Genomic DNA, 21,967 nt, shown 5'->3' with positions numbered 1-21,967 from the left:
CGCCGCCATGTCCCCTGAGGGCACCGCGCGCGTCCGACGGCGGCCCGGACGCCGCGCGCGCCATGTTTGACGCGGGCGCCGTGAGGCGGCGGGGCCGGGCCGGAGCCCCTCGAGGGGCGGCGGGGCCTGGGCGGGAGCCGCGGGGGGGCCCGGAGCCGCCCCTGGGCCGCCTCGGCCGCACGGGACCGGGCTGCTGGCGTCCGGGGGCTGCGGGAGCGGGAAACAGCGGGGCCGGGAGGGGGGGGGGATTTAGGGAGGGGGAAAGGATTTAGGGTGGATTTGGGATTTGGGGCGCGGGGGGGGGAAGGGCCCCCCCAGAGACCGTCCTGGGGTGCCCGCTGCCCCTGCCGCGCCGCACAGAGAGGGCCAGCACCGTGAGACATTTAAAAATATTTTATTGACTAGAAAAAGAAGCTTCTCCAAGCTAAAATAAAAGCTTAACCAGCTACTGTGGTTGTCTCCTTAGATGGGGAGAAATAGCCACAGTCTCAGAAGCTTGTTTTTGTAAGAAACACAGGACAATCTTTTTTAAAAAAAATTACTTCTATTCCCCTGTCCCCAAATAACCCGTCATTAAATACTAAAAACAAACAAAAACATGAAACAAGTGTGCAAGAAATGCCTGGTTCGTTGCTGATAATAATGCAAATGAAAGAGTACAAATTACATCACATCTGTGAGTTAGAGAAGCAGAGGTGGTCTGGGGGCAGGGAAAGGGCTGGGCGCTTGCGGGGCCACCGGGGCGCCCCGGGCTCAGGTCCGCGCCCTGCTGCCGCTGCCGCCCCGTCCCCGGCGGCCGTCCGCACGGCCCGGGGGTTCGTACTAACGCAACCGGGCGGGGGAATCGGTTGCGGGGGAATCGGTCTGCTGACTTTTGTTGTAGAGCACCACGTCCGTTCCCATCCTAACGGTACTCGCTGTCCCCCTCAGTCAGGAGACTTGCTGAGAACTCGCTCCGCAGAGGAAGAAGTATCATGAGAAACGCTCAGAAAGGATGGCCAGGGGGGCTTGGAAGGAAACATGCTTCTGTGACGCTTGGCGTTCGGAAAAGGCCCCTGAGGCGATGACAAGTGACAAGAGGAACTGCGGAAGCGCAGGTACACCGAGGCAGAGCTTCCGCGCAAGCGCGAGGGGCCGGGAACAGCAGGCGCTCGGGACCGTACAGCAGATGCTCACTGGAATAGAGTGCCATTGCAGCCAGCACATGGCAGGTGAAGTAGCTACTTCTACAAACTGGCATGATAAGATTGCTGAAGAATCAAAATAAAACTTTTTTTTTTTTCCTCTTATCCAAAGTAGGCACACCACACGCCCTCCTTGCATTGCGCTACAACCCCAGTTAAATGCCATCCACCGAGCACTTCCTGGAGTAGGTCTTTCCCGACAGTCTTGCATCTGCAGGAGGCACAAGGAATGAGCATGCTCAGCTAATCCATCGGTCACACAGCCCAGGGAGGCTGACCTGGACTCTGGTTCATTCTGGCACCGGGTCCCATGAAGCCACGTCAGGATGTCTTTGGTTTCTAGGCTGATAGATGAGAAAGGTGCACATGGGAACATCGGGAACAGGACAGGGAAGAACAGCGTGCGCATGGGTGCTGTCAGTAGTGCAGTATGCATGGTGCGCAAGTATCTGCTGCCTTCACCGAGCTCTCTGCGTTATGGCTGGTGCTGATACTGGCCCTCCGTTGCAGTAAAGAAATCCTCCAGAACGCTCTGTGCGTACTCAAAGGTAGGACGATCCTCTGGTTTAGTCTTCCAGCATCTCATCATAATGTCATACAGCTCTTCAGGGCAGTTCTCTGTGCGTGGCATCCGGTACCCGTGATCCAGGGCCCTGATCACCTCCACGCTTGACATCCCTAGAGAAACAGGGCAGGATAGGAGCCTGGGTGAACATTTCATGGGTTGTTTAAAAGGCAAACAACCAACATCCTACAGACATTGTCCAAAGAGTGTAAGAAAAGGACAGGTTAGACGAACAACGGGCAAGGGAAGGAAAAGTCATTATACTTTGGGGAAACAGGCAAACACCTGAGGTGCTGAGATATGTGTAGCATTAACAATCAGCTTGTATTCCAGCTGAGCAGATTAGATGGGAACTGTAATCATTTTGCAAAAAATTACAAAAAATAAAGGCCACACTTTTCTGTCTGCTGAGCTACTGGATGTGGATTTTTGTTTCCTCCCCCAATAACGAGCTATTCTTTCCAGTGTCACTCATAAAAATAAATTAGCAGAATTAAAGGAATAAAAACAGAAAAAAACAATTAAATAATAAAAAGGCAGAATTGGTCCTTCCCCAGCAACCCTTTAAGCCGCTCCAAGTCCTTCATCAATGATTCATGGTGATGTTTACTGTTCTTATACAGAGTCATTTCCCATTGAGGAAAGGCACCAGAGAGACAAATCAGTATAAAACACAGGGTGTTTGAGCCTTTCTAAAAACAGCTGGCTCAGCTTTTAGCCCTCAACTGATACGCTACTTCCAAACGTGCTTAATCTACAGGACGTGGAAGAACATGAGTTAGTGAAGACAGACCTTGGGGTTTGATACCAGTTCTCCCAGTAACATGCTGCAGCTGGGGCAAGTCAATTATCCTCTCGTGTTGAAAAGCATGCTCTTCTATTTTAGAAACAGAGGGCCTGGATCTTTCAGAGATCCCGAGTGCTGCTGGTTTCCCATGGAGCTGGAGGAGCTTGGCCTCTCTTCTCTGTCAATCCCCCGGCAGCGTACAGGGTAGCTGCTCTCCTGCTGCAGAGCAGATGCACCCCGAAGTCTGAACTCACTGGGGTTCATTCCTGAGCTCCTCAAAGGAGAGCTCCCAGCTCTGCTCCCAGCTGAAAAGTACAGGGCCATGCTACATCGCACGTACATTTTCAGGTCAGTGAGAAGAGCTAGTGTCAACTGAGGAATCCCAGAGAGAGACACTTCCTAATTATCCATTCTGAGTGAGCATTTGTGCAAATGGTAGACGTAGCTGAATGAATTGTGCATACTGATCAGAGGCTGTTCTGGGCTCTGGGCTCCTCTCCATGACTCACTGAAACAACTGTCATCTTGAGATCTTGTGCTCTTGCTACTATCTTTGAGCACCACTCCCAGTGTAAGGTTCAAATTTCTCACCAATTTTGCTCTGTTTCCCTGCGCTCTGACTTCATGGAGAAACAGATCCCATGGATGGGGCCAAGAACACTACCCAGAAGGTGGAGCACATCTTTTGGAAGCAGATTTCAAGAGATATTTCACCTCCTTACCTGGGTATGGGATGCGCCCGTAGGTAATGATCTCAGTCAAGAGGATCCCAAAGGACCAGACGTCTGACTTGATAGTGAAAGATCCATAGTTGATGGCTTCTGGGGCGGTCCATTTAATGGGAAACTTGGCACCTGGACAAAGAGATCCAACAGGGAACATCAGTTATAACCCAAATACTGAGAAACTGGCAGTGAAATATGGGGAACAAGCAACAAGCAAAACAGGCAGCTATAAAGAGATGCAAATGAGAGTAGCTTCCACTCATCTATCTGTGCAGTATATCCCTCCCTGGGCCCTTGCCACAGAAGTTACACATTGGTGAATGGGTCTAAAGGGATGCCTAATGAGCTCAGGAAGTGCAGAGCAGCTCTCGGTACCTTCCCGGGCCGTGTACTCATCGTCCTCAATGATTCTGGCCAGTCCGAAGTCTGCAATCTTGCACACCAGTATTGCTGAGACTAAAATGTTGGCAGCTCTCAAGTCTCTGTGGATGTAGTTCCTCTTCTCAATAAAAGCCATTCCTTCTGCAATCTGTAAAAAGGGGAATAAGAAAAATGCAAAGGGTGTGTCTGAAATACCACGAAAACCCTAAAAGCAACTGCTTCTAGGAACTGACAGAGGTTAATTGCTTCTGGCAGCACATGGAGAGCGGGGTGAAAGGAGGCTGAATCATGGCTGGGCAGGGGCAATCACAGTAGGAAACCCAATTCACTCTCCTGCTCTCAGTACAGGGAACCCTTTGCAGAGAAAATCAGGATTTTGGATGACCAGGTGAACGCAACCCATTTGAGCTCATGCTCGGGAACGGCAGCAAGAACTGGTGTCCAAGGAGCTGGCATGCTCACGAACCAGTGTCTGTGGATGTCCACAAACGGAGGTATAACTCGTTCATCTGTAGCCATGCAAATGTGAAGAGAAGCAAATTATTCTCCATTAAGGGAAGACATGAGCACAGTCTCCAAATACATGAACAGCTCCTTCAGAGAAGCAGGGAATATATTATTCCGTCTCCCTACTAAGGGGACAACAAAGAGCAATGGGCTTTAGCTGCTGCAGCGAAGGGTCAGTCTGCATCAGGGAGCTTCCTCAGTGAGGACGGAAAAGCGCTGTGTGGGTCTCCCAAGGAGGGTGGGGAGTTGCCTGAGGTCTTCAAGGATACTTCATGTTGAGTCAGTGCTGCCCAGGAGCTGGACGGGGGGGGGGGGTGAGCCCTGAAGACCTCCCCCAACTCTGTCTCTACTCTCAGCGACTGTAACATCATGTGCAGTTATTAACTCCTGACTGACGCAGAAGGGAACTAGTGTATGCACGACCACAACCCAAATCTGTGCCAAATTTTCACAAGTGCGGATGCTATCAGCATCTGGTGTCTAGTTTCGCATTGGCTCAGTGACCTTCTTCCAGCTCTTGATATGACAAGGTGGAGGAAACTATCTCTGGCGAGGCTGCCGGAGGCAAAGGCACGAGGAAGGAAGGAGCGCGCTGCTCTCGCCGGCCGCAGCGGGGAGCGAGCCCTGCCTGGAGGCACGTCCTCATGGGCGCGCAGGGCGCCCGACCCGAGGGCGAGGGTTTTAGGGGGACCCTGTCTGCGAAGGCGCAGGCACGGAACGGCTGAGCTGAGGACGGGGCCAGAGCAGAGATGCACTTCCCCCGTCAGGCCAGTGCAAGCTGGGCCAGAGCAAGGTGCAAATATTTACCCACAAAATACAGAAGTAAACACGCACCACAAGAACGGAAGGAACATTTCCATGGCCGCACAAGCAGGCAGGCTTGCAATGACTCACCGCCGGCGCAGGCCTACGCGCTGGGCTCCCTGCCTGCACGCCTGCCGTCTGCACATGAAAGCACTCAGACTTGGCTTCTTGGCTCGAAAGAAGCTGGCCCCTTTGAGTTACAGAGCGTAGACAGACGGTTTGCAAGAGCCAGCTTGGCAGAAAAAAGTTGCGTGCGCAATGGCGTATCTGATGTGCATGCACACATCCCGTGACATGGCAGGCTCTGGTAGCCGGGGGAATACCTGGCGTAAGCCTTCGGGGCCTGGGCTCCAGCCCTAGCTTTGCTGTTGCTCAAGGCTTGAGCAGCTTATTATTTTGCAGAAGTACCGAGCTTAGCTCAAAGGGTCCCTGACTTTGGCCAGCGTCTCTGAAGCAGCACTGACGAGACAGGCGTTGCACAAATGATTGCACACACAACGCTAGGTGCGTAACAGCACACTCGGCTGTACTCAGAATAACTATCCCCAAATAAATATCCCCCAAAGTATCTTCACAGAGTCCTTCCTCCAGAGGCCTTCCAACAACCCACAACAGCCTTTTGGCAGGAAGATGATTTTAAACGTAGTTACTACCATAAACCCCGCATATGCTTTGCAGCAGGGTAAAATAACGCGCTTTCTAAAAACCATACCCAATCAGTTTGGCCTCTCATGTAGCGTGAGTGCAATAAAGCAGTCATGCGGTAGATTTCACATGAAGCACACAAAGCTTAGCGTCAAAGCCATAGGTGCCCTGACCGACTGCAGAACCAAGATGAGTTAAAATGCCGTATCATGGCATTATAGTTGATGCCGGGGTGGTGTCAGGTGGACCTGTTTCCTTGTGGGGTTTTGCTGAATTTGCACACCCGGCGCTATCACGCAGAATGCATTATTTGCAGATAGCTCTTGCAGTAGCAGCAATGGATAAAAAACAGTACTTTTTTTCCCTGCTGCTCCCCGGGGAGCTACGTGTTCAGAAACAGCCACATCACCCGGCACCGACTCAGCCCGCAGAACGGACCATGCAAATGCGAACCAGCGAAAACCCGGGCCGCACCTTCGCCCGCTGTGACCCACGCAAAGCCAAACCGCCGCCACCGGCGCCGGGGGCTGCAGCCGCGGGGCAGCGACCCGGCGGCCGTCCGGGACGCGGCGCCCGGCAGCCCAAGAGCAGCGGCCGGCCGGAGCCCGCCGGGCGCCGCACAGCCTGGCTGCCCGCGGCCCGGGCGCGCTGACGCCCCGTGCCACGGTTGTGGGGTTAACGGGGAGGAAAGGAACCACTTCTCCTTTCGCCGCACACCTGCTCCCGGGCGGCGCAGCCGGACGGCGCTGCCCGCCGCGGCCGTCTCCGCGCGGACGGCAACGCGGGAAAACCTCGCCGGCGTCCCGCCGGGGCGCCCGCTCCTCCGTGCCCCGCCGGGCCTCTCCGCCGCGCCTCCCACGCGGTTTGCGGGCTCAGAGCGGGCTCCCGGCCTGGCACCGCTCGATCCCCAAACGGACGTGCTCTCCCGGCCTCCCGCTCGCCCCTCTCCGGGGTTTACTGCCTCCGCGGGAATAAAACTCACCAGCGGGAGCGCCTTTCCCAGGGGGGAGCCACCCAAAAGGCAGCGGGCTCCCGCGGCCCCTTCAGCCGCTGCTCCTAACTCACCCCCTGCCCGCCGCCGCGGATGGCAGCCGCCGGCGCTCAGCCCCGGCCCACGAGCGCTGGCGTTGCCTTTCAAAGGGAGAGCAGGGATGCTCGAGCTCTCCTGCTCGGGGACCGGGGCGGCGAGGGCTTTCTGCCGGCCGGCCGGCCGCTCCCCGGGGAGCCGGAGCCGAGCCGAGCCGCCGCCGCGGGGTTCAGGCTGCCCTCGCCCAGGGGAGCGCTGGGACGGTCCAGCCCCGGCCCCGGCCCCGGCCCCGGCCCCTCCTCACCTGGGCAGAGAAGTCGATGAGCTTCGGGAGCGGCTGCCTGCGCCCCTCGTCGCTCTTGAGGAAGTCCAGCAAGCTCCCTGCGCGGGGAAGGGCCGGGCTGACGGGGCCACCAGCGGCACCGCGCCGGCCCCCGGCCGCTGCCGGCAACCGGCCCCCTCCTCTCCTTGGCTCCCGCCTGCCCCCGTGGCCCCCTCCCGCCGACGCCACGCCGCGCGCGCGGGGCCACCTTTCTCCATGAACTCGGTGATGATGTAGATGGGCTCCTCGCCGGTGACGACGGCGTGCAGCTTCACCAGCTTGTCGTGCTGCAGCGTCTTCATGAGCTCTGCCTCCGCCAGGAAGGCGGCCGCCGACATGCTGCCCGGCTTCATGGTCTTCACCGCCACCTTGGTGTGCTTGTTGTAGGTCGCTGCGGGCAGGAGAGGCGTCGGGCCGTTCCCCCGCGGGGCGGCACGGGGCTGGCCCCGCGGAGCCCCGGGTGCTCGGGTCCAGGGCCGCCCCAGGGCGCGGGGCGGTGCCCTTCCCTGCAGCCCGCCGTCTCTGCCTCCCTCCCCACCTTCCTCTTCCTCCCTGCGACCGCCCCGGCGCTCTCACCCATCCACACTTCTCCGAACTGCCCCGCTCCCAGCTTCTTCTCCAGCTTCAGCGACTCCCGAGGGATCTCCCAGGCGTCCTTCTCCCAGGGCTTCTGCGGTTTCGGCACGCTGCAGGGCTGCGTGAGCTGCTGGCACAGCCCGTCGCTCTGGCCTGCCGCGAGCAGCGAGAGCCGTCAGCCAGGCTCTCTCCTGCCGGCCGCTCCGCGCCGCAAAGCGGCGGGACCACACCGGCAGCAGGAGCACGCGCCGGCGTCGCCCACCGTGCTGCGGGCGCGGGGCAGGCGGTCGCTCCGCCCGACAGCACTACTGCCACGCTGGCGGCTCGCGTGCCCTCGCTGTGCTGCACCGGTGCAGCCCCGGCGGCCTGTGCAAGCCCCCCGCTGCCCGTTTGGTGCCGGGGCCAGGAGCAAAGGGCCGCGCGGGGGTGCCGGGGGCCTGGGCTCACCCTTGTAGTGCTCCACCAGCTCCTGCAGCGTATCGAAGTGGCTCCGCGGGGAGATGTAGAAGCCGCCGCTATCCAGCGTCCGGATCTTGTAATGCTTCACGGTGCTGCCCTGCGCGTCGTCGCCGTCCCGCACCGACAGGGAGTAGCAGCCTGCCGGGGAGGGCAGCGGGACGCGCTGGGAGAGGGGGCAGGCGGCCCCTCGGGTCCCGGCCTCGGGCAGCGGCGGAGCCGGCGGGACGCGGAGCGCCTTCCCGAGCTCGTCTGCCTCCACGGCTGCCGTGCCCGGCCTCCCCTCCGCGGGCGCCCTGCGCTACCTCGGCTCGTCTCGCTGTCCCGTATCATGAAGGATCCGATCCCGTTCCCGGGGCCAAGGAGCTGCCGCTCGGCATCCTTGCGGCTGATGCTCTTGAAGAACCACCTGCAGCAAAAACAAACGAACCGACAGGCATGAAGGCGCTGCGGGAGCCGGAGAATCAAGCCTCAGCTTGGGGCAGACCCGGCTGGGAGGCTCCTCGCCGGGGCACGGGGCAGAGACGAGAGCAGCGGGGAAGACGGGCACGGCGGCGCGCGGGAAAGGGCAGCGCCGGGGCCGACTCACTCTTCCGTCTCCAGCGAGTCGACTCGGGCGACGTAGTTACTGGGGACGAAGCCTTCGCGCCCCGTGGCCAGCGACTGGGCTCTCCACCACTCTCCGGACCTGAGGGAGACACGACACCCGTCAGCCCGCGGTGCCGGTCGGCATCCCGGCTCCGAGGCGCTCCCGGGGCTCGGGGCGAAGGCGCGAGCGCGGCGCGGGCGGCCCGTCCCCGCGGGCTTCCAGCCAGCTGCAGACGGGCAAAGAGCGAGCGGGGGCGACAGGAGCTCGCGGACGCCCCGGCGCCCCGGACGCCGCAGCCGGCGCCGGAGCGGGCACTTACTCCTCCAGGACCTTGAGCCGCTCTCCCTTCTGGAAGCTGAGGTCCTCGGCGTGCATCGCCTCGTAGTCGTAGAGCGCCAGGACCACGCCGTCGCCTGCAGGAGGGGCGCCGAGAGCCCTGGGCACCTCTCCCGGCGTGGGCCACCCCTGCGCCTCTCGCGTCGCCCCGCCACCACGGCACCTCGCCCCCGCAGGAAGCGCCGGGCCCCCGCGCCGCCCGGACGGGCCGCCCGCCTCTTCCCCAAACGCCCGCGGCAGCCGCGCCTGCACGTACCATCCGCGGGCTGGGGCAGCGCCACGCTGGCAACGTTATCCCTCTGGAAAGCAAGACGGAAACCCCAAAGTGAAGGTGCAGGTGGCGGCGATGGGGCGCGGGGCAGCCGGACCAGGAGCCGGCCCCGCGGCGCCCCGGAGCGGGCAGGATCGCCCGGCTCGGCAGCCCGCTCAGCGCCAGCGTCCCCCTCTCCCACGCTCAAATGCCTTCGTTTTTCCCCTCTTGGCATCCTGCCTTTTTCCGTAACGCCTGCGTTTGCCTCCAGCTCCTCCTGGGGCGGCTCCGCACCGCCGGCCGGGGGCAGCCCCCTGCCCGCTCAGGCAGCGCGGAGGGCCGGCGGGGCTCAGGCGTGACGCGGGGCGGCGAGGGGAGAGGCGCAGGTCGCCGCGCTGGAGCGCCCCGAGGGTCCCACTTACGCTTGCATTGGCGGTCGTGGGGTCTTTCACGTAGTGGACCTGCTGGGGCCCGGAGCCCGAATCCGCTTCCGTTTCCTTCTCCTGGACTCCAGCTTCCTTAGACTTCACGCAACCCATCCTGCAAACGAGCGCAGAGGAAATAAAGCCCCTTCCCAGCACGGGCCGCGCGGCGCGGAAACGAAGCGGCTGCGACCGCAGCGAGGGCCCCGCACCGGCTCTCCCACGCCGGCCGCGAGCCGGAGGTGCCGCGGCTCCCGCTCCCGCTCCCGGCCCGGCGGCGCTCCCGCGGGAGCTTCCCGGCAGGCGGGGGGGCTGCTCCCGCCGCGCGCGGGGCGAGGGCACCCAGCGGGGATGGATCGCGTCCCTGTGAGCCCAGCGCAGGCACAGAAAAGGGATCTCCTCGTGCCGAGGAAAGAGAAGCGTCGGGCGGTGAATTTGGGGCAGGCGACGGCGGCCTCGTCGCCGTCCCACGACGCCCTCGCCCACGCGGGGGCGAGGGAAGGGGGGCAGAGCCGGCGGCAGACGAGCCGCTTTCCGCCGGTGCGCAGAGCCCTGCCGCGGCCGGCCGGCGCTCCCGGCCCTCTCCCGGGGGCCGCTGCGGCCAGCCCGCTACCCCGGCGGGCGATTTGGGCTGCTGCGGACGGGCGCCCCGCGCAGGATCTGGGCTGCGGTCGCGCCGGCAGCAGCGGGCGGGCTGACCGACCCGGCGGGAGCTGAACTTTGCATCCAGCAGCCGCGCTCAGGTTTCCCGCGAAGGGCGCCCCGACCAGGCGGCTGCGGAGGCCTCGGCTGCCGCCGAGCTCAGACCTCTCCAGCTCAGCATGACGCCTGGGGCTTTATTGTTTTTTTCTTTTAAAGAAGGGAAACGAGCAGAGGTTTGTCACAGCGAGGGGTCACTGCCAGCCCGGCCCCTGCATTTCCGCATGCGACAGAGGCGGTGACGCTCGGGGCTGGGGCACCGCGCGGAGCGGTGCCGGCCGCCGCTGCAGCCGCAGTGCGGGGCCGGGGGCGCAGGCCAGCGGCAGCCCCGCGCCGGGAGCTAGGGAAGGGGCGCGGAGCAGCTCGTCCCCTGTGCGGCTGCAGCCTGGCAGCGAAAGCCGGAGGTGGGAAGAAGCAGGAGAGCAGCTGGTGCCGCGCAGGCCCTGTCCCTCCGCGCCGGGGGGTGGCCCTGGGGCAGGACCTCTCCTGGGCCCCACGGCCCCGCGCGCCCTGGGGCGCTGCCTCCGGCGCTGCCCTGTGCGGGGTGCAGGGGAGCTGCCCGCAGCAGCCACCGGCCCAGGACAAATGCAAATGCTAAATTTTCCCCTGCTGCCCCGGAGAAGCGTCAGCAGGAAAACGTGCTGCAAGAAGCAGAGCACGAGGGGGAACTCCCCCTCGAAAGAGGCAGCTTCCTTTTGTCCGGAGGAGACCTTAGGGGAAAGGAGAAGGATGCTGGCAGTGAAGGAGGAAGTGGAGAGCCCGAGTGTGGGACCCTGCGGTGCTGGGAACATGCCAGCACAGCCTCACCCAAGGAGGTGAGGGTCTGCGTGGGGCTGGGGACCGGCCACCCCCCACAGCAGCCGGGGCCAACGGCAGCACGTCAGCCTCCCCAGCCCGTCCTGTGGCCCTGCCACCACTGTCACCTCCCTGGCCAAGGCCTGCAGCCGCTCCTCATCCTTCCCTGTGTGCCGAAGCTTTAGCCAGCCCCGCTCTCCGGGCTGGAGCGAGCACAAGAGAGCAGCAGCCCTCGATGACGGGGACCAACAGCACATCCTGCGTGAGGGCCAGCCTGGCGCTCCGCCGTTGCGAGTGGCCGCCGTGCAGAGCAGAGCCGCGGCACAGCCCCGCTTTGGATCTGCCCTGGGAAACCTTTCATCGCTGCGAAGCGCTTGGCCATCCCCTCCGAAATGCAGCATCCCTCAGTGGGGCTGGTGCATTCGGGAAGCACAAACGCAGCTGGGGAGGTCCCGCAGGCATCGAGCACCCAACAGCATCGCCGCGTGCTGCTTCTCAGGTTGGCATCGTCTGCAGCACGGGGTCCTGGCCCACCCAGTGGCCTTCCTGATGGCTCCTGCAGTGCTGGGGCCCACCGGCACAAGGCAGGGAGCCGCAGGAGGGGCCGTTGCCAGCACATCCCGTCCCAGAGAATCGTGGCCCATGAGGCACATGGTTGCCCCAGGAGGAGCAGACCCCCGGGGCACGAAGTGAGCTGGTGAGGGAAGGAACCGGAGGGGCAACCCCAGGGCTCCCAGGATCCTGGCTCCAACCCTACACTGGGGCAGGCTGCGGTGGGTCCCCACCAGCCCCACTGCCGGGCCGGCAACTGAGGCATCACCCCGCTGGGGAACCGTGCATCGCCCCGACAGGCACTGAGCCCCTGGGCATCGCTCCCGGGGCACCTGGGCACCAGGCATCACCCCCCCCAGGACAACCGGCATCGCTCCCAGGGGATCTAGGCACTGGGCATCACCCCCCCAGGGCAACGGGCATCACTCCCGGGGGATCCGGGCACTGGGCATCACCCCCCCAGGGCAACGGGCATCACTCCCGGGGGATCCGGGCACTGGGCATCACCCCCCCAGGGCAACGGGCATCACTCCCGGGGGATCCGGGCACCGGGCATCACCCCCCCAGGGCAACGGGCATCACTCCCGGGGGATCCGGGCACCGGGCATCACCCCCCCAGGGCAACGGGCATCACTCCCGGGGGATCCGGGCACCGGGCATCACCCCCCCAGGGCAACGGGCATCACTCCCGGGGGATCCGGGCACTGGGCATCACTCCCCAGGGCAACGGGCATCACTCCCGGGGGATCCGGGCACTGGGCATCACTCCCCAGGCATCACCCCCTGGAGCGTTCCCCCCCACCCCAGGGCGCCCAGACACCGACCGCACCGGGCATCGCCCCCAGGTCGCGGTCCCCGGTGCCGCCGCCGCCGCCTCCCCGCCACATCGCACCGCTCTCACCTCCGGCCGCCCTCCCGCGGCTCCGGGCGCTGGCTGCCGCTGCCGGTCCCAGGCTCTCGCCGCCGCCCCGCCGCTGCGCCCTCCCGGTGTGAGCGCCCGGAGCCCCGGCCCCGCCCCCTTCGGGAGGCCCCGCCCCCTTCGGGAGGCCCCGCCCCGCCGGTGCCGGCCCCGGGGCAGGCGGAGGGGTCCCGAGCCCCAAGCCCCGCTTCTCGGCCGGGGCGGGCGGCGGCGGTGCGGGGGACGGGGCCCGGCGCCGGTTTTACCGCGCACCCTGGGGCCACGGGCGGCCGGCCCAGCCCGGCCGGAGCGGCGACCCGTTTCGCCGTCCCCAGGGAGGAGAAAAGGGGAAACGCGGTGGCACTTCCCGGTGGCGGCCCGCCGGGCATGACGGCCGCGGGGGCGGCGGGCTTTGCCCTTCCTGCCCGGCGGCGGCGGCGGCGCCGCCGTGCCCAGGGCGCCGGGGCCGGCAGAGGAGCTCGGCTGCGGGTCGCGACCCGCCGAACGGCCCTTGCTCTGGCTCGGTCCTGAGCCCGGCGGGAAGGCCGGCTGCAAAGCCGCCCGCGGGCACCTCGGCCGGGGCAGGGCCCGGCGGGATCGCCCCGTCTCCGCTCCGCGCTCGCCCAGCTCTTGCGACCCCGAGAGCTGCAGAGGAAGTGGACACGGGGGCCCCCCACGGGGGCAGCGCCTCGCTCCCCTCGCCTAAGCATTTGCATACTTCTTTTTTTTACGAAAATAAACAGCTGCAGGTAACCCTGACATTTGCCTGCCCACGCGCCAGCCCCGGGGTGCCTGGGGGCGGCAGCATCCCCCGGCTGGCAGCGTTCGCCCACCGCCCGCGCGGCGGCACCCGCAGCCTTCCGCTCTCCGGCCACCCCGGGGCCCGGCCCCGCCGCGCTCGGCGCCCGGCGGGGCCGCGTTGGCCGGGGCTGCCGGTGCCTCCGGTGCCTCCGGCAGCCGCCGCGCGGCACCGTCCTGCCGACAGGGCGCCCGCGCTGGCCGCGAAGCCGCCGTCCCCAGGGTGCCGCTGGCCGAAGGGGAGCCGGGCAGGGGGTGCAGGCTCGGAGGAAGTCGTGTCTCAGGGCACAAACTTCCTTTTGCGAAACCCCCGTTGCCCCAGAGCCGAGCGCAAGAATCACAGGAAAACGGCTACGAGGAAGCAGGGGCGGCAGCGGGCGGCCTGGCAGCGCAGCTCGAGGCCGCGCACCGCCTGCCCTGGGGCGACGCGCGTGTGCCCCGTGGGATGTCCCTGCTCCATGGGGTGGCCCTGCCCCTGGGATGTCCCTGCTCGCGGGTGCCCAAACCCAGCCCAAACCCCTCGACCAGGACCAGCGCACCCGGCCTCGACTCCCTTCCCGCCCGGAGCAGCGTGAGCTTCGCTTCCGGCTCCCTGCGCGTCCCCGACCGGCCTCCCCCTGCACTGGAGCGCATCCTGCTCCGGGTGCTGGTTCTCCAGGCGCCGATTCCCCGTGCTCGACCCGCGGGTGCCGCCTACCCGCCTCCGACGGCGCCGGGGCCCGTCGCGTCCTCCGAGCGCCGGCGCGTCGGAGCGAGCAGCCGCCCCCCCGAGCACCCCGGCTCCTCGGCGGGTGCCGGCTCGAGGCCGGCGCTGAGCACTGCTCCCCCGCGGAGGCCGCAGGAAGCACCAGCGCCGCGAGCCAGAGCGGCTGCCCCCAGCACCACGCTTCTGCCCACCCGCGTTCTCCTGCCCGGGGACCCCTGGGGCTCCTCGCGCGCCCGGGCAGCGCAGCCCAGGGCGAGGGCAGAGCCCGGGACGGGGCCAACTCCTGCACGAGCAGAGCTGGCCAGGGACACGCAGCGATGCCACCAGTCGGGGCCACGCGTCCCGCACTGCCCCGCCGGGCGCTTGCACCGGCGCACCCCTGCGCCGAGCCTCCCCGGGGCGGCCGGGCACTGTGCTCAGGCTGCGGTGGTGGGCGATGCCCCCAGTGCCCGGGGCAGCCCCCGCCTCCCTGTCCCGAGCACCCGGGTGCAGCCCCGCACAGCCGGCAGTGGCCCCCCAGGAGCACCACGACCCCCCCGGTCCAGCCGCGCGCCCCGCAGCAGCCACCCGGCCTCAGGCCGGGCCATTCCCTCCCAGCACCCTTCGGAGGAACCCACTCTGCTCCCTGCCGGGCAGTTTAATTGCAGTCGGCACTAATTACAGCACATGACGCTGCTCTGGAATCCCGTTAGTGCTAACGAGCAGCCCGTGTCATGCAGGCACCTGCCCTCCTGCAGTGAGGAGGGGGCGAGATCAGCTCACCAGCACCCCCGGGTGCCCCCCAGGGCCGAGCCCAGCGCCTGCAAGCGCCAGCACGCCGTCAGCGCCCGGGGGGACGCTGGGTTTCGGTAGCCCCTCACAGGTAGTTGTCCTCCTCCTCCTCGTCCTCATCGCGCGCCAGGGCCTCGATGTCGTGGGTGATGTCCGTGATCATGCGGTTGAAGGACTCGGTCTCGGAGCGCAGGGACCAGCTGTCGTAGCTCCGCACGGCCGAGGCCGACGTGTTGCTCATGCTGCGCTTGATGCGGCCGAAGCTGTCGGTGAGGATGCCGCCCTCGCGGATGCCGATGCTCTCCAGGAAGGTCTCGAAGTACCCGATGTCTTGGTCGGGGATGAAGGGCCTCATTCCTGCGGCAGACGCCGTGAGGCTCGGCACGACCGGCACCGGCATGTTGCCGCCGGCGGGGTCGCGGCGCGCTCACCCAGGAGGAGGAATTTCCTCTTGTCCCCGTAGAGGCGCAGGAGGTCGGCGCAGTAGTCCCGCACGGGCAGCCCCAGGCGGTACTCGCGGAGCAGCAGGGCGAACTGCTGGATCTCCGGGGGCGAGAGCTTGTTGCGCAGCTGCGGGGACGGCTGGGGGCTGCAGGCAGCGGCCGGGCGGGCGCTGCCCTGCGCGGGGCTCCGCTCGCCCGCCGCCCCCGCCCGGCCCGGCCCGGCCCCTCACCGTCACCATGTAGTCCTGCAGCTGCTCCAGCCCCGCGCCGCTCTGGTCGCTGCCGCTGCAGGCCGTGGCCAGGCTGTGGTGGGACTGGTGGAAGGAGGGCGAGGAGGCGCCGCTGTAGTAGGCTTCGAAGGTCTCGTGGGAGCCGTTGCTGCGGCGGCAGGAAGGGGTCAGCGGGCCCCGACCCCTCGCTTGCCCTGGCTGCCCTCTCCTGCCACGGGGGCACCCTCCATCGGCAGCACCGGGGCGTCTCTGCAGAGGGGCGAGCACCCACAGCAGGCAGGGGCACCCACGGCGGGCAGGGACATCCACCAGGGCAGGGACACTCATCCTGGGGCAGGGACATCCCACGGGACAGGGCCACCCCATGCAGCAGGACCACCCCATGGAGCAGGGCCACCCCATGAAGCAGGGACTTCCCACGGGGCAGGGCCACCCCACAGGGCAGGGTCACCCCACGGAGCAGGGTCACCCCATAGAGCAGGGCCACCCCATGGAGCAGGGACTTCCCATGGGACAGGGACACCCCACGGGGCACGGCCACCCCACGGGACACGGCCACCCCACGGAGCAGGGACATCCCACGGAGCAGGGACACCCCACGGAGCAGGGACATCCTATGGGGCAGGGTCACCCCATGCAGCAGGGACACCCCATGCAGCAGGGACACCCCACGGAGCAGGGACATCCTATGGGGCAGGGTCACCCCATGCAGCAAGGACACCCCATGCAGCAGGGACATCCCACGGAGCAGGGACGCCTGGGGGAAGCAGCCTTACAAGGAGCTGCAGCAGCTGAAGTCGGCGTCGTAGCCGTACGTCCCGTCCGTGCGGCAGCTCTCGCCTGGGAGGCAGAGCCGAGCGCTGAGACGGGGCGGCAGCACCCGCGCGGCACCCACGCAGCTGGGCCCCCGCCTCGGCCCCGGCGCCAGCAGCCCGGCACGGCAGAGCCGGCCGTCACCGTCCCTGTCCCCGTCCCGTCCCGTCCCCGTCCCGTCCCGTGCTGTCGCTCACTGCGGCTGCGGAGCCAGGGCCGCTCGGGCGTGCAGGTGTAGTGGTACCCGGCGCGGTCCACGCACTCGATGCTCTGGTCGCCGTAGATGATCTGGAAGACCTGGCAGATGAGCGCGCAGGACTCCTCGGCGGCATCCTGCGGCGGGAGGGAGCGGGGCGCTGGGCGGGGGCCGGCACCGGCACCGGCCCGGCCGCCCCCGGCCCCCCACTCACCCTGTTGGCCACGGCCAGGATGACGAGGTTGGAGTAGGCGCCAGGGCAGGGCTCCTGGGGGTCCAGCGGGTTGCTGCCGGCGTGCCGCCGCTCCCAGCTGCCGTAGACCTTGCCGCGCTCCCAGCTGCCACCGGCCGCCTGCCGCCGCTCGCCGCCGCCGCGGGGCTGCCGCCGCTCCCAGCTGCCGAAGGCCCGGCCGCCCTGCCGCTTCTCCCAGCTGCCGCCGGCCACCTTCCGCTCCAGGCTGCCGCCCTGGCCGCCCTCCTGGCCGCCCCGCGCCGCCCGCCAGTCCAGGCTGCAGATGGTGTGCCGCCGCTCCATGGGGCCGCCCAGCCGCCCCGGCTCCGGCCACGGCCCCCCCGGCCTCTTCTCGGCCACCCCGCCGGGCGCCGGCTCCGGCCCGCTGCCCCCGGCCGCCTCCGGGTGGGCTCCGGCGGGCACCAGGTCCACTCCCAGGCCTGGGCAGGGCCGAGGGGAGCTGGAGCGCTGGGGCTGGGGGCTGCGCTCGCCCCCCTCCCCGGCCCCCAGTGGATTGCGGGTCCAGCATGGGGCTGCCCTGTCCCCCTGGCCTGGAGGGATGCAGTGGGGCTGGGGGCAGTGGGGCTGTAGTGGGGCTGCGGCCAGTTGGAGCTGGGGATGGGGGGGCTGCAGTGGGGCTGGGGGTGGTGGGGCTGGGGCCAGTTGGAGCTGGGGATGGGGGGGCTGCAGTGGGGCTGGGGGTGGTGGGGCCGGGGCCGGTTGGGTTGGGGATGGAAGGGGCTGCAATGGGGCTGGGGGCAGTGGGGCCGGGGCCGGTTGGGGTTGGGGGTGGAGGGGCTGCAATGGGGCTGGGGGCAGTGGGGCCGGGGCCGGTTGGGGATTGGGGATGGAGGGGCCTGCAATGGGGCTGGGGGCAGTGGGGCTGGGGCCGGTTGGGATTGGGGATGGGGGGCTGCAATGGGACTGGGGGCAGTGGGGCTGGGGCCGGTTGGGATTGGGGATGGGGGGGGCTGCAATGGGGCTGGGGGTGGTGGGGCTGGGGCCAGTTGGGATTGGGGATGGGGGGCTGCAATGGGGCTGGGGGTGGTGGGGCTGGGGCTGGTTGGAGTTGGGGATGGGGGGCTGCAGTGGGGCTGGGGGTGGTGGGGCTGGGGCCAGTTGGGATTGGGGATGGGGGGCTGCAATGGGGCTGGGGGCAGTGGGGCTGGGGCCGGTTGGGGATTGGGGATGGAGGGGCTGCAATGGGGCTGGGGGTGGTGGCATTGGGGGTGACAGGGGCTGCAGTAGGGCTGGAGCGGTGGCATTGGGGCAGTGAAGTTGGGGTATTGGGTTGGGGAAGCGAGGTTGGGGACAGTGGGGTTGGGGACAGTGGAGTTGGGGACGGTGGGTGCTGCAGTGGGGTCGAGGCGGTGGGCACCCCCCCCTCCAGCACCCCGGGGAAGCAGGCACCCACTGAGTCCCTCATGGTGGCAGCGGGGACCCCGGGGCGCTACTGTGCATGGCGCGTGCCGCAACCCGCAGCAGGCACAGCCAGACGCAGCACCTCCCCAGCACCCTGCGGGGCTCCCTCCCACCAGTCCCGGGGCGCAGGGGCGCAGGTGGCACTGGGGTGCAGGTGGCCCCGGGGTGCAGGGACGCAGCTGGCACCGGAGTGTGGGGTGCGGGTGGCACCGGAGTGCGGGGTGCAAGTGGCCCCGGGGCGCAGGGGTGCGGGTGGCCCTGGGGCACAGGGCGTGCGTAGCACCAGGGCGCAGGGGTGCAGGTGGCACCAGGCCACAGGGGTGCAGGTGGCCCTGGGGCACAGGGCGTGCGTAGCACCAGGGCGCAGGGGTGCGGGTGGCACCAGGGCGCAGGGGTGCGGGTGGCCCCGGGGCGCGGGGGCCGGCGGCCCCGGCCGGGTCCCGCACCGGTTTTGAGGATGAGGAGGTGCAGGGCGTCGTCGCGCAGGTAGGAGGCGGCGGCGATCTCGTGGGTGGGGATGCGCAGGATGAGCTCCTCGTTGTCCCGCCAGGTGAGCAGCAGGCAGCGGGCCGACAGGCTCAGGATGCTGTCCTGCTCCGGCGTCGTCTGCAGCGGCAGCTCCTTCAGCTGCTGCGGGGGCAGAGCGTGCCAAGGGCCCGCCGGGCGTCCGGCCCCCCCCCCGGGCTGGGGCCCCGTGCCCGCCGGCAGCCCTCTTACCCTGGCCGTGTCCAGCAGCTGCAGCACCTCATCCCGGCTGGAGGGGTTCAAGGAGGCGGTTACCCATGTCAGGTGGCCTAAAAACTGGGGGGGACAAAACCCGGGGCGGAGGGGGGGTGGCTGGTGGGAGCCTGCTCACCCGAGCACCCGTGGCCCTGCAAACACCCTGGGGAGAGGCTGCCATGGGGCACCCTCCCTGCGCCCGGCGGGGGGGCCACGGCTCAGGACCGTTCCCAGCCGGCCGCATCCTGCCCCTCCGCTCGCTTGGGGGGGGTCTCTTTCCTCCGGATGCCCCTCCATCCCAGTCCGGGACCCCCGGTGTCCCTGGGGACCCCCCCACCCCTTACCTTCACCTCCTTCTCCACGTAGTCGTGCAGCAGGATCTGGGGGTCTATCAGATAGTCGGGGGGGTAGAGGGGCACCGAGTGCAGCGGGCGCCGGTACACGCTGCCCCGGAGCGCCGGCCGCCGCGCCGTCTTGGGGAAAACCAGCCGCTTGATGGGCGACACGAAGCCCTGGAGGGGAGAGCGGGGCGGCGGGCAGGAGCGGCCGGCGGTGGCAGGGAAGCCCCAGGCGGGTCCCGGGCCCGGCAGGAGGCGGTGGATGAGGAGCCAGAGGCGCCCGCCGGGGACCGCGTCGGGCGAGCCCGGGGCGACCTGCCCGGCCGCCGCCGATGGGGCTGGCAGCGGCTGCCGGCGCCGCGGGTCGGACCGGCCGCGGTGGCCGCCCCGTCGGCCCGGCCAGCGAGCCGGGCTGGTTCGGCGCCCGGCCTGGCCGCTGGGCGCTTGCGGCCTGGCCGTGACGGCCGGGGCAGGGGCAGCCGAGGAAGGCGACGGGCCGAGCCGGCCCCCGGCCCCGGGAGGCGACGGGAGCCATTTGCCCGCTTAGCCGGGATCCGCACCGTTCGGGGCGCTCGGCCCCGTGCGCGGGCGCCGTGGGAGCAGGGTTCCCGCGGGACCTTCGTCCCAGGCCGCCAGCCCCGCGACCCCCCGCCGCGGAGCGGGCGGCTCGGCGTGCACCCACCTTCTTGCCCTTCTTGCCCTCGTAGTCCATGCCGCGGCCCCGCTCGGCTCCCGCCCCGGCGCAGGCAGCCTTTTCCTCTGCCTTCGGCTCCTTTGTTATTTTCCTGCGTCGGAAACTCCACCAGCGCCGGCTCCGCTCTGAGCTCGCCCAGTTCCTGCCCGCCCTGCGAGGGACGAGCCCCGGCTCCCGCGCCTGCCCCGGCCCTGCCCGCGGGGCCCCCCGCCACGCTGCCCGCGCCGCCCCGGGCCCCTTGGGCGAGCTCCAGCCCCGGCGCTAACGCCGGGGTGCGACGCATCCGAATCCTGCCGGGGAACCGGGGTGAGCTGCCCCGCGCGGCACCCCCGGCCCCCGGGACGGGCTGCTCCCCGCCGCCGGGGCACCCGGCGCCACCGCGGGAACCTGCCGCTGGCACCGCCCTGGGGAACGACACGGGTGTTTTGGGGGCCAGCTGGAGCCGGGGCCGGCCCCAGGACGGGACCCCGTTCCCCACGGGGGCCCGAAGCCGGGTCCGGCGGGGTCGGCTCAGGCCTGGGGACCCTCTTGCAGGGAGGGGTTTGGCTTGGAAGAGGCCTCGCGAGCTGGCGACAGGGCGGCGTCCGGTGGCCTTCCTCCCCCGGCGCTCGCTCGGCATCCTGCCCCGCCGGCCACGCTCCCGGCACCCCTTCGCTGCCGGCCGCCGCGCGGGGACGCCGGCAGCGCCCGGGCCCGGCCGCTCCGTCCCCGAGCATCCCCGGGGCCGGGGCCGCGGGGGCTGCCGGCGCTCCCTCGGGCAGCGCCGGCCGGCAGGACGCGCCGGCGATGAAACGGGCCCGCAGAGCAGGGCTTATTGAAATGAATTTAATATCTCATGTTGCAGCAAAATTAAAAATATACAAAAAGTTTGTGGTATACAAAAAAGTCTCAGTAGGGACCCCCCCCCCGCCGCCCCCGGGTCTTCCCGCTCGCCCCCTCCCGCCTGCTCTGAGGGTCTCAGAGGAGAAGGTGGCACACAGAGTATTTACAGTCCGCGGCGGGGTGTTTCGGGGCAGGGACGGCGGCGCGGAGCCTCGGCCCGGCAGCCCCGCCGGCGCCCGCCGCCTCCGCGCTCCCACCCGCTTCGGGGAGGGGGGAACACAGCAGCCCCCACGAAGAGCAATCGGAGACGGGGGCCGGTGCGCCCCGTTCCCTGAATCCGGCCGGGGTCCCGAGCAGAGCTCGGCCCTGAGCCGCCCCGGGGGCCGGGCTGCTGCCGGCGCGGGACCCGCGGGGCCGGGCGGACGAGGAGGCGCTGGAAACCCCGTTCCTGGCAGCTGGGTTTTGTTCTCCCCCGGGGTCGGGTCCTTCTGCCCCGCCGGGGGGCTCGGCCGGCTGCAGGGCGCCCGAGGGGCCCCAGAGCGGGTGCTGGGAGCCGGGCAGCAGGCGCCCAAGCCGGGGGGAGGCAGCTCGGCCCCCCGGCCCCAGCTCGCCGCGCTGCGCCCACCTGCGCGGGCGTTACTGCGGCCACCGCCGGGGTGCCGGCGCCGGGGAGCAGCCCGAGGGCCGAGGATACCGTGGCTTGAATGCATAGAAAAGCGACCCCCGAGCTGCCTGGCCGCGGCTGGCTCGGCCCCCCGGTCCCCCGCGCCGGCGGCTGCCCGCGGGGGGGCCGCGCTTCGCCTCGCCGGTCCGGCGCCGGCGGCCCCGCGGGGACGGTGCCCGTGGCCGGCCGCTGCAGCGGGTGCCGGCGGCCGCTGCCCTCCCTCGCCGGGCTCCGCGGCCGCTCGGCCGCCGGGGACGGTCCCCGAGGCCCTGCCGCCGCCCCTCCCCACCCCTCCGAGGACCGCCGAGCTCGTCGCGCCGGTGGCTGGGGCTGCGGCCCCGCGGGTGACCCCCGGGAGCGGGCGGTTCCCGGAGGAAAACACCCACCTCCTTCTCGGAAAGCGGCCGCCGACCCGGCCCGGGGCCCGCGCAGCCCCCCGGACGGTTATCGCGGCCAAGGGCTGCGGGTCGCGGCGGGGCCCAGCCCGCTGCCCCCACCCGCCGATGCCCAGCGGCCTCCTCCGAAGGGTTTCCCGAGGCGTCCAGTTAGCACCAGTTAGCACCAGTGACCCAAGCAACGACCCAGCCCAGCCTGCCGT

At 68.2% G+C, this 21,967-nt stretch overlaps 2 protein-coding genes across 7 annotated transcripts; both read right to left on the bottom strand.

Moving 5' to 3' along the window:
* Positions 1-378: 378 nt before the first annotated feature.
* HCK (HCK proto-oncogene, Src family tyrosine kinase) lies at positions 379-12,622 on the bottom strand. 3 transcript variants are annotated; one of them, XM_068912511.1, is made up of 14 exons: positions 12,524-12,599; positions 11,206-11,634; positions 9,577-9,697; positions 9,161-9,203; positions 8,888-8,981; positions 8,569-8,667; positions 8,285-8,388; positions 7,971-8,120; positions 7,524-7,676; positions 7,156-7,338; positions 6,930-7,006; positions 3,637-3,790; positions 3,259-3,390; positions 379-1,862 (listed from the first exon to the last, which is right to left on the bottom strand). In XM_068912511.1, exons 2-14 carry the CDS (start codon positions 11,469-11,471, stop codon positions 1,660-1,662), a joined length of 1,779 nt encoding a protein of 592 aa, XP_068768612.1. In that variant the 5' UTR covers positions 11,472-11,634; positions 12,524-12,599; the 3' UTR covers positions 379-1,659. The 3 variants fall into 3 exon arrangements, with proteins under 3 accessions (XP_068768612.1, XP_068768614.1, XP_068768611.1); XM_068912513.1 differs by lacking the exon at positions 11,206-11,634 and having other exon boundaries at positions 9,577-9,694; positions 12,524-12,622; XM_068912510.1 differs by lacking the exon at positions 12,524-12,599 and having other exon boundaries at positions 11,206-12,429.
* Positions 12,623-14,644: 2,022 nt separating this feature from the next.
* On the bottom strand, positions 14,645-20,422 carry CCM2L (CCM2 like scaffold protein). Of its 4 annotated transcripts, none has more exons than XM_068912832.1 (10): positions 19,872-20,422; positions 19,196-19,363; positions 18,849-18,932; positions 18,578-18,761; positions 16,692-17,149; positions 16,479-16,614; positions 16,245-16,308; positions 15,469-15,616; positions 15,227-15,365; positions 14,645-15,152 (listed from the first exon to the last, which is right to left on the bottom strand). In XM_068912832.1, the coding sequence occupies exons 1-10, from the start codon at positions 19,899-19,901 to the stop codon at positions 14,881-14,883; spliced, it is 1,683 nt and encodes a 560-aa protein (XP_068768933.1). In that variant the 5' UTR covers positions 19,902-20,422; the 3' UTR covers positions 14,645-14,880. The 4 variants fall into 4 exon arrangements, with proteins under 4 accessions (XP_068768933.1, XP_068768937.1, XP_068768935.1 ...); XM_068912836.1 differs by having other exon boundaries at positions 16,479-16,569; XM_068912834.1 differs by having other exon boundaries at positions 18,578-18,758.
* Between the last annotated feature and the right edge of the window lie 1,545 nt (positions 20,423-21,967).

This window comes from Struthio camelus, chromosome 18, assembly GCF_040807025.1.
Source record: "Struthio camelus isolate bStrCam1 chromosome 18, bStrCam1.hap1, whole genome shotgun sequence".
Classification (NCBI taxonomy): domain Eukaryota; kingdom Metazoa; phylum Chordata; class Aves; order Struthioniformes; family Struthionidae; genus Struthio; species Struthio camelus.
Note: the sequence above shows the minus strand (reverse complement) of the source record. Positions and strands in the feature narration are given on the sequence as shown.

Bases quoted from the DNA above. Each gene is read 5' to 3' on its own strand.
- HCK (XM_068912511.1), bottom strand. From the start codon at position 11,471: ATGCTGCATTTCGGAGGGGATGGCCAAGCGCTTCGCAGCGATGAAAGG. The intron at 9,204-9,576 runs GTAAGTGGGACC...CTTGCTTTCCAG, and splicing joins CCACGACCGCCAATGCAAGC to AGGGATAACGTTGCCAGCGT. The intron at 3,791-6,929 runs GTGAGGAGGGGC...CCCTTTTTACAG, and splicing joins TCATCGACTTCTCTGCCCAG to ATTGCAGAAGGAATGGCTTT.
- CCM2L (XM_068912832.1), bottom strand. From the start codon at position 19,901: ATGGACTACGAGGGCAAGAAGGGCAAGAAG. The intron at 15,366-15,468 runs GTGAGGGGCCGG...CCGTCCCCGCAG, and splicing joins TGCAGGACTACATGGTGACG to CTGCGCAACAAGCTCTCGCC. The intron at 15,153-15,226 runs GTGAGCGCGCCG...CGTCTGCCGCAG, and splicing joins GAGGAAATTCCTCCTCCTGG to GAATGAGGCCCTTCATCCCC.